This window comes from Amblyomma mixtum, chromosome 2, assembly GCF_055824585.1.
Source record: "Amblyomma mixtum isolate Tamu chromosome 2, ASM5582458v1, whole genome shotgun sequence".
Lineage (NCBI taxonomy): Eukaryota > Metazoa > Arthropoda > Arachnida > Ixodida > Ixodidae > Amblyomma > Amblyomma mixtum.
In genome coordinates, this window is record NC_143013.1 from 241,971,496 (window position 1) to 241,981,973 (window position 10,478).

Here is a 10,478-nt window from a genome sequence, read left to right on the forward strand (position 1 = left end):
GAAAGGCTTTAGTCTCGCAGCACTTTAGAGAGTCAAAGTGCCGCCCTGAATATTTTTTCTTCGCTGTTGCTCGGCTAGACGCCTATTGATCCCCCGTTGGTCGTACCGACATTAGAATGCTAAACCAGCCTTGAAAATAAGCCTTGCTGTCAACGGGTAAAGCCTGGGAAAACTAAATCGAAACTGATGAAGCAAACTCAGATCTTGAATTCTTCTGTAGCGTTTCTTCTTGTTGGGGTGGCCGAAATACTCGACGAAGACTCCTAATGACCTAATTGCGTAATTGCCCCGGATTTCGAATGTATTGGCGTGAGATGGCCGAGTTTTTCCGATAATGGTTGCCCTGTCATGAATTCAGAATGGGTCACTGCATGCAACTCTCCAAATTATCCAATTGGCTCGGGGTAATTCCTAGTGATAATCATGTTCTTTTCGGTCTTTTTCATCGACTGTTGAATACGTCAGGCCTAAGGCCTCTGATATCTTTTTAAATGATTTTATCTTCTTTTAGTTATTCTACTTGTTATTCTGTTCCTTATTCAATCAACCTTCAATATTTTGTGTACAGATTTTTGTGTGCCATTTCTGTGCTGTTCTTTTTTGCAGTTGCGTATATAAATTGTTCCGCTTTTCTTAAGCCATCTTTCTCCAATACAAAACCATATTATCCACTTTTCTTGGCTTTTAAAGACGTGCACTGCATTTCCTCACCTTGCATTGCAGAAGAACCGAAAACTGAGTGAGTTGGTGCATATTGAAGAATTAAAAAACAGCGCCGCAACGACGGACAAGACTGAAGGAAGAAAGACAAGGTCTAACAGCTGAGGTTTATTGAAAAAACACATGTATTAATACCCTAAAAAACAAAAAAAAACAGGACGCATGCTACGCCGCAATCACTTCTAATCATATGAATCAAGACACTTAATCTCACAGTCATAGAGAAGCACCGAGGCAGTGCTTACACACGTGTCACCATTCACGTGGATGTGGTATGCCTCACACAGTTTCCTTGTTAATTTGTCTCTATGCCTGCAATTAACTTTTGTCTCACAGAAAAGTGGAGTCCACATTTTCTTATCTGGGGAAACCGGGCTATTATTCAGGGGGCAATCTCTGTTATGTAACTCAAGGTTGGACGATGGGGGACCTTTTAACGAGGTATTATGCTTACGTAGACGGGTGTTCACACAATTTCCGGTTTGGCCGATGTATTTCTTGCCGCACGAAAACTCAATGCCATAGACTACTCTTTCAGCACATGGCACGAACTTACTTTGGTGTTTTATCTTGCAGGCTCTACTACCGGTTGTTTTTTTGTTTTTTAGCCTTTGCTTTCCTGTCTACTATGGCACATATTTTTCCAAGTTTTTTCGGGGCTGAGAACAGCACTTGAATGCCATATCTCTCTTTAATCTTTAATCTCTGTGACACTCTTTAATCTATGTGACAAAAGAAGAACATATGGTATAAACGCATGCCTCTTCGTACCGGTCGGCTCAGATGGATGGCAATTCCTAAAAGGCTTTAGTTTCCTCCGAATTTTATTGCATACAAGCAAGATTATCTCTTCCGGTAAGGCTGCCGATTGTAATCTCCAAACCAGCTGACAAAAACTATTTGCCATTCCATGCACACAAGAATTTGAAAGTGCTGATCCTAAACACGCAACGGCTATTCCACATTTAACTAACTAACACTGCCTCGGTGCTTCTGCATGACTGTGAGATTAAGTACCTTGATTCCTATGATTAGAAGTGATTGTGGGGTAGCATGCGTCCTGGTTTTTTTTTGAAGGGTTTTAATACATGTGTTTTTTCAATAAACCTCAGTTGTTAGTCAGCGCTTGTCCTTCATCTTCCTTCAGTCATAGAGTTTCTTACTATTACCTAGAGGGAAAGCTGGCAGCGCTGCCCGTCAGCCTCCATGGACGCTCAAAGCATCATGGGGCGGTGAGCTACTTGTTGCGGAACAGTCGTAGTTTTTCGGGAACATGGAGTGGCACTACTAAGATGTTTCATTCCGAAAACGCTGTTCGTGTGTGCGCAGACGACTTTCGCGCGAACGCAGTGTGCAAAACCCATAGTAGTAAAAACGCACAGACACACGACCCCAATAAAAGGTTTTACTCTACCGAAATGCCATTAAAAAACCTCTTAAAGTATCTAAGCAGCAACATTTTTTTGAAAACATATTTACTTTTAAAAGTGCGCCTGTTAATTACGAAATATTAGTTTTTATAGTGTTCACTACTTGGCCAATAGGAGAGCGAGTCGTCTCTTATTTTGGGCAAACTTTGCACTTAAATGCTTTTCTGCTCGTTTGTTGCAATCATTAGACAAGTTATTGAATGTTAGGACGTTTGTAGTTATCAAACAGCCTTATTTTTCTATTATTTTTGGCCAAAAGTTGCAGTTCCGCAACAAGTAGCTCACCGCCCCATGATGCTTTGAGCGCCCATGGTGGCTGAAGTGGTCTCGAGGGGTCGCCATGCAAACTCCCATAGACGGGCTGCCAGCTTTCCCTCTAGGTAATAGTAAGAAACTCTATGCCTTCAGTCTTGTCCGTCATCGCTGCGCTGTTTTTTACATCTTCACCTTGCATTGTCAGGCTAACAGGTTAATGAGAATCGGGCGACGCCATTGGCTTGATCGAAGAGGATTCTTTGAGGGGGAAAAACCGCTTCGTTCTTAAGTTGTACCCGACTATAGCGCTAAACCTCAAAGTGTGAGTGAAACAATTTCGAATTCCACTAACGTTAACCTTGCAAACAGTATACTGGCGGACAACTTTTTATGACAATGCAGCAGACGATAGGGAGGAAAGCTAAGGAGACATCCTTTGTCCCCGTGCCGTGGGAGGTGGGGTTGTTTGTTGTTCGGGCGGGGGGTGCGCAGGGGTGAAGGGGAGAAGTTGGAGAGAGGGGGAAGGGTCGCCAGTGCTGAGGGGGCCACTCCCCCCGGCACGATGACAAAGGACTGCCTCCTTCCGTTTCCTGCCTAGCCTCTGCTGCATTGCCATAAAAAGTTGTTCGCGAGTATAGCGATTTCATATTCACCCACTTAGATGTTACCTCTGACTGAAGTTGAGCTCACAATAATCTTGTTTTGCAGCTCTGGCTTGGTCTTCTGCTCAAGGTCATCTCCTGCGTGACATCCGTGCTGGCGGCCAATACAGTGCTCATCCCCTAGTGGTCAACTCGTGGACGGAGCACTAACTGCCATCTCCATATCCCTTGGAAATGCGATCACATTTATCTCTCGTGACATTTTAAAACCTCACTGCAATTGTGCCTTGATTGCGAAACAAATCAGAAAATTGTGAAACACTGTATTCCGTGCGATCATTGTGTGGTGCTCGAGACGGATTTTCGCCTTCGACCAAAACGCGGGAGATTACCAAATTCCGTGATCTGACTGGAAATCGCGTGCGACCTGTGAGCTTCGACAACCTGACCAGCAATGGATCAACTTTTTTTGCCTCTATCTTTTGGCCTTTTGTTTCAAGCATTTAGTACGGCAAGCAAGCTCCTCGTCCACGTCTTCAGCATCATGGTACCATACTGACTATACGACATCGACATGCGAGCTACGGACGGTATGCTCGGTGACCGTGTGTGTGTATGGTGTATGTGTGTGCGTGTGAGGGGGGGGGGGGTAGATGATCACGCTTGTGTGTCTACGTGTAATATGATGCCAACTTCGTATGCATAACGTGAGTATAATGAAAAACTGTGGCTCTGCGAATGTCATAACATGTTTAAGAGTAACTGCGTTGCTATATTTGCGGTACCACGTAGGCGAAGCGCAGATTAGACCTCTATTTTTTGCTGTCTTTGTCTTTACGCACTTGGAACTGCTATGAGATTGTGTCACCGTGAAACTGTCAGCCACTTTAGCCTAATACTTTTTTCAGCTCTTGTCCTCCGCGCATGCTCTCCTGCGAGTTTCCCAGCTCGACATTTTCATTACCACCGCATTATAAATACATCAAAGAGAGAAGTTCCCTGTCAGAGCGATCTTTTTTGCTGTCGGCTTTTTCGCATTTTCAGTCTGTAATTGTTTCTCGGCGTTCTTCCTCGCGCTATATAAACTCAGGCAAGAGACAATTCTCTTACACAAGCAAAGCTTCCACCGCCTTTTTGTACCTGGTACTTCAAGAAGTTGGACGGTGAGAAAAAAACTTTGTAGCTTTTGTTTCCCCACTGGGCTGCATGTTTTCTGGGACGTTCTGAACTCGTTGCTTTCGCTTACTATAGGTGCACGCTTCTGTTGTGTCCCATACAAACTTTCAGGCCAATGCCGGCTTGTATTGCGACGCTTGGCGCTTTTCTACAGTCCGGAATGGTACCGGGAGTGCTCCATAGCGGGGCATGCTGCATCATCGCAGGAGGCACGCGAATCCAATCTAAATCCCAAGCAGCACAGATAACCTGTCCATTATTGGAAACAAATTCGCAAAGGCCAGCCCTACAAAGGTGCAGAGTGAAACACATCTCGGATTGCAATATTCGGCCTATTGCGTGTGCTGCTTGTGGTCTGTGCTGGCTGGGATGAAAAGAAATCGAAACCAGTGGTTTTTTCCCATTTACGAAACCTCGCTATTAGTTATGTCAGTGACTAAGCGCGCTGCCTATTTTTTGGTGACCAAGGGCTCTATTATTTACCTATCCATGATCCTTATTCTATTGCGGATTCATTTTGTCCTTTGACAGACATTAGTTTTGGCAGATAAAAAACTAAAAATAAGTGTTTTTTTTTTAGTGACGCCGCTGCGGCTGTCAAGCGCACGTCAGCGACGACCCTATCTCTTGATTGGCTGCATGGCACAGTCGAAGGTTAGCGCCTGTACGCGCCGACTGACAAAGGTGGTCATCGATCTGAGGGAAGAAGGGGAAGCAGATAGTTATGGTATTTCTAATCGAGAACAAAACGCTACACAGGAGGGTGAAAAAATTGGCTGTAGTTTAGCTCTGGTTTAACCTGGAGCATTGTGGAAGCAACATCTGCTCGTAGCCATATATCGTTGCGTGAGCTATATTGCCCACAGTCTCGCCGCTTCGCGTGCTCTTGCACGACCGTACTGCGCATGCGCGAAGAACAAGTGACGTCACTACGCACAGCTGGTGTGCCTCGCTCCGCGCGCTCCCCGTCCTTTCGTTAAAATGGTCCGAGTGTAAAATGTTGAAAACGCCAACGCCAATGAACACAATGAACGCCGATAGCCTAAGGCTTCAGCGTTGCGTTTCTGGCACAACCTTGTGAATGCCTGCAGTCACCATAAACGGCGGCGGCGGCGAACATGAACCGTGAGGACCATAATGGCCGGCGCCTGGCGCGGGCGGAAGCCCTGGCCCGCCACTATGGATCGAAACCCGGCGTATTCTACGTGGATGCCTCAGGCCCCCACCATGGGGGATGGTACACAGCCGCAGTCGTCCACCAATCCAAAACAGTGAACGGCCTTACTTTCCGAGCCCGTGACATAACACACGCGGAGGAGGTCGCCATTGCGTTGGCTGCATCTGATTCCAATTCAAAAACAATTATTTCCGACTCGCGAGGGGCATGTCGGAACGTCGAGCAGGGCTGGGTACCGTATCTAGCCTACCGCATTCTTCAAAACAGCGTCTACACCGGTGACCCCGCGCACCGGCGTATCGTTTGGGCTCCCGCTCACATGGGCCTTGAGGGAAATGAGGCAGCTGACGCCGCCGCCCGCGCGCTCTCTCACCGGACATTCCCCTCCGACCCTGACGATCAGGAACTCGAATTTATTCCAGCTTACACCTTCAAAGACATCGTTTTACTCTATCAATCTGGCCATGGTCTTTATCCCCGCCCGTGTAAAGGTCTGTCAAAGGCGGAGGAGCGGCTTCTGCTCCGCCTGTATACTAATACTTTGCTGTGCCCGGCAGCTCTGAAACACTTCGACCCTTCTTTCTCGGGCAGCTGTCCGCACTGTGCGGAGAAGTCTTCGGACATCTACCACATGGTGTGGGCCTGCCCCTCCAACCCTGCTATCCCCCCTCACCCCAACCCAACCCGGGAGGACTGGGAGGCGACCCTGCTCGGCTGCTCTGACCTGCAGGCCCAACGGGCCTTGGTCGCGCGAGCCTGGGCGGCGGCCGATGCCACTGGGGTCACGAACTAGGGACCTCCACCTAGTATTTGTAAGGGCTGGCCCCCTCTGGGTCAGCTCATGCATAACCTCCTGTATTATACCTGTACATAAATGTTTTCCACCACCACCACTCCGCGACCCGGCGCGTGGTGTGACGCGCATGCCATGTGGCGTTGAGCGCACGGCGTCCACCGGCTGCAGCGGTGGAAACCCAAACCGCGCCGTAAGAAAAGGGGTGTAGGAGAGATTGAGCGAAGAAAGAAAGAGGTGCCGCAGTTGAGGTCTCCGGAATAATTATTGCTACTTGAAGCAGCTGGAGTGAACTTCCATTGTTTTTTTTTTTCATTGGTTATGTTGTTACAAAAAAAATATTTCCATGCAGGTCAGCCCAAATATGTTCCGCCTCTTCGGAATCAACCTTCTGGTTGTTGCTGCAATCATCTTTGGTATGTGTACCTTCTTTGAAGTTTTGTTTCAAGAGCGTTAGCTCTTATTCATCACGTTCCTCAATTTCTTAGGGTCTGCTACCACCTCCAATCGGCGTGAAATTTTCTCTCCCAGGAATTCCAGATGGCGGCCCCCCATAGTAAATCGATGTAGCAACCCAACTGTTGATTCATTGGTGACTTCACTAGTATATCGTATTGGTGATTGGTGACGTCACTGATGTGGCGCCATAATTAACTAGTCACATTATATTGATCAATCGCTTTTAACTCAGTAATTACTGAAGCATCATAAAACAAATGAGATATTTCGAATCCTCTATATGAGTAGAACAGATTAGACATCAAAATTAACTAATGAAATTAATATTTAGTCATTGGCATGTTTATATTTAATTGCTTATAATTAACTAACCGATAACGTCATGATCTAAGTAATTGATATTCGTAGCGGGCTTGATGAGTAGGACATGTTAGACCCCAATATTGTCGAATTAGGTTAATATTTCCTTATGGTTAGGCTTAACATGTTGGCTATGTCGTCAGCACTCAGCAGCTCACAATTTCATACCTCATGGCGACCGGGCACCTACCGCCTTGAAGTATGGAGAAATGGCGCTCCAAGGAGTCGAAAAATTTTTCGGCCCAAATTGGTCAAAAATATCCGACCTCAAGGCGCTAGGCGCCCGATCGCCATAAGTATGGAAAAGTACCCTAATCACGTGGCAATAGATCACATGGACAATATGGCGCTAACGAACAGCTAACGCTCTTCCCGTCAACGACTTCCAGACGGTAGCGCCATTTTTTTATTCATATATTTCTCGAAAACATGCTTAGAATAACAAATTACTAACGAAACGAATTGATATCAGGGTTTCACTTTGTAAGACGGCCGCGGAGAGGACGTGTCTCGCGGCAAATATTAAGTTCGAGGTATGTTTCGGCATAAAGAAAACAGTTGAACAAGCTTGCACCAATCACCTATCTTCATGATTATCTGCTAATTCATTGCTACTCGTGGAATGCCGGCTAGAGGGGTGGAGATAAGCTTCGAGATCTATCCTACCAAATGGTAATGTAGAAGATTTGGGAGTACGTTACAGTTGAAAAGTATTCCCCTAACTCTGAAAAATATATCTTAAAACAAAGTTTCAGTGCTCGGGTTTTTATTTCTTGATATGTCACGAGAGTGTTTTGGTAGTTCAGATGAACCTTTTTTTTTTTTTTAAGTGGCTTCGCTGAAAAAGGATCAAAAGTGATACAAAGAGCCCTACCAGATATTGATTCAACGAGCTAGATCATTCATTCCCACCGTAACGTAGAGGCAAGTTCTGCTTTTCAAACTTCGCATCAATCACATCCATGCATCCTACCTGGCCAGGAATCGTGTTAACGGATGGACAACTCTTACGAGCCAGCGACAGAATGAAACTGCGCCGATTTGTGTCTGCCTCTTCGTGCACTTCATATTCGGTTTCAAACTGGCTTTCAAACAGAGCAAATTAAACGAAATGTAGAGTTCGTCATTATCACACCGAAACAATCGAAATGCCAGTGTTTGAATTACTTTAGTGGGTAAAACTCGCGCAATATTAACAACTTTTGGCCTCAGAGCGTGCAGTGAAAGTTTAAGAAAATTACATCGAGAAGGCTTTCACTTACAGTATAGTAGCAGTGATTTATTAAAGAAACAATAATTATAAAAAAGGGAGGAAATAATTTAGGGAAAAGCTACCCCCATGGTGGCGTCCTAGCTGCTGTTAGACGTCCGCATAATCGCCGCGGCTTCTAAAAGCCGGCTGTTTCCCGTTGCCTTCTTCTCATTGAAGTAATTCGAAGAGGAGTAACAAATAACAGTGGCCCGTACTAAATTCACTGGTTTAGGTTTAAACATCAATCAGGCGTGTTTATTACACGGACGGAGAGCGGCTACAAATCTAGGACACCATCGCTAGATCTAGCTCAGCTTCGACACGGTCCCCGTGCTATTTTGTAGCCCGTGTGAACAGGTACACTAGGCGCAGTCAGCCAGTCTTGAGTCTCACCCCACATCCTCCTGGCCAGCAGATTCTAGGTACTCCCTCTTTGAACGGCCTGCAGAGGCGTCGACTTCGAATGAGCTCCAGTTGCAGTTGCAGAGGAAGGGGCGGTGTTTCCTCCTGTTCGCCGAGGCTGCCATTTTCACCCGAATTCTTCCTTCCGGGAGTGCTAGGCAGGGGAGGAAGGGAGAGTGCTCCCAAACGAAGACCGGAAAACATGCGAGCCTCCGGCGAGGGAAGGATGGGGAGACGCGCCTGGGGGAGGGCGGTGTTGCTCGAAACGCGAAAACTTTCGAGACAGGCCATCCTGGCCGATGCCTCGAATGCGGCACATTTATGGAGAAAACCTCCGTCGTGGTGTCTACAATGTCAGTTCCCCCCCCCCCTTTTTTTTTGTTGCCCTCGGCAGGTCGGGTATGTTCTCTGCAAATACTTAACTCAGCAACGGGCGGAACATCAGGGTGAGAGCGAGCCGGGGAAGGTACCAAACTTCCGGTACAGCTTTTCGGTGTAAAACATAAATGCAACACCAAGACAAGCCATCACTGCGAAGTCAAGAAAATAACTTTCTTTGTTTCCAGTTACACACCGTATATGAATGAGTCGTTTTATCCCTTGACTTCAGAATCTCTTCTGTCAACCGCTGGGCGTCGCACTATTCAACTCCGCTGAGGCCAATTGCAACTGCGCCATTTTGAGTGAGGAACTGAATTTCGCAGCCGTGCCAAAAAAAAAAAACAAATAACAAACCGAAAGACCACATTTAAGGAGGCCTTGGGCAACAAAATTGTCTAATGCCGTTGCCAGGCACGGAAGTGTTTCTTGAGGTGGGCGTCTATAAGTTTTGCGTTCATACCTGTGGTCTACACAATCCCTACGATATAAAATGTCGCATAAAATGTTTCAAGAAAATACTTGAAAGCTAGAATAGCGTACATGCCACGTTAAATCAAATATTCTACGTCGGAATATATCAAAGGACTTAACGCAAAAGCGTACTGTGAAGCTCCACAAGAGAAAAAGCGAAACCAACTTCTTTTCTCCATCTTTCGCAGCGACCCTGATGATGGTCCCCAACGGAGCAAACGCACTTCCTCCTATAGAAATACTTGGTCAGGCCGCTAAGAAGATCGCTGAAGCACTTGGATTCCGGAGTGAAGAAGAAGCTACCAAGGAGTGTAGATCCGCGTGTTCTGGGCGCCATTCGAAGCACGGGAAGGTCAGAGCAAAATACTATATGACGAACGCCAGAGGAAATAGGACGATAACAGGTGGGCAGCTAAGGTATTCAATATATATACACCGATACAGAAAGTGCGTTGACTCACAATGGGCGAAAAGAACTTGGAAACTAACGCATAAGTATGCCGAACACGAGGGCGGAGAAAAGAAAGAGCATTAAATGTTTTAGGAAATCCCCCTAGGTGGAGTATATTTGTAATAAGGGAGTAATCACTCATTGAAATCCACCCGAGCGCAACCACACGCCTACAAAGGGAAGCTATACAGCTTTCTCAGGAACTTTGTAGGTAAAGAAAAGGGAATAAAGAAAAATTTGCGTTGTTCCATGGTTGGAAGCCGGGACCACCGCTTCAACTTAGTAGTCGCTCTACCAATTGATCTAATCGTGGCGGCAAGCTTATATCAAGGTTTCCTTTGTAGCTGTATCGCTGCGCTCGGGTGGATGTCGATGAGTAATTGCTCCCTCATTAAATAGCATTAAACGACAGGTTATAAACGTGGAAGGTAAAAATTGTATTAATTCAATGGAAAAGGAGCACAGTGTAGAACTATATCGATAAAGGAAAAGGCAGCTCAGGAAGGAATCGTTCTATGGTAGCTCAAGAGGCAGTGTTCTTTGAAGTTA

At 46.1% G+C, this 10,478-nt stretch overlaps 1 protein-coding gene across 1 annotated transcript in view; it reads left to right on the top strand.

Annotated features, from left to right (window-relative positions):
- Window positions 1-9,840, top strand: part of LOC149363149 (uncharacterized) — a 68,405-nt gene extending 58,565 nt beyond the window's left edge. The window contains exons 15-17 of the mRNA XM_089573379.1: window positions 3,114-4,170; window positions 6,506-6,569; window positions 9,667-9,840. Coding sequence (XP_089429505.1) covers window positions 3,114-3,191 — 78 coding nt within the window. The 3' untranslated portion in view covers window positions 3,192-4,170; window positions 6,506-6,569; window positions 9,667-9,840. The remainder of the gene's footprint in view (window positions 1-3,113; window positions 4,171-6,505; window positions 6,570-9,666) is intronic.
- Window positions 9,841-10,478: the final 638 nt, after the last annotated feature.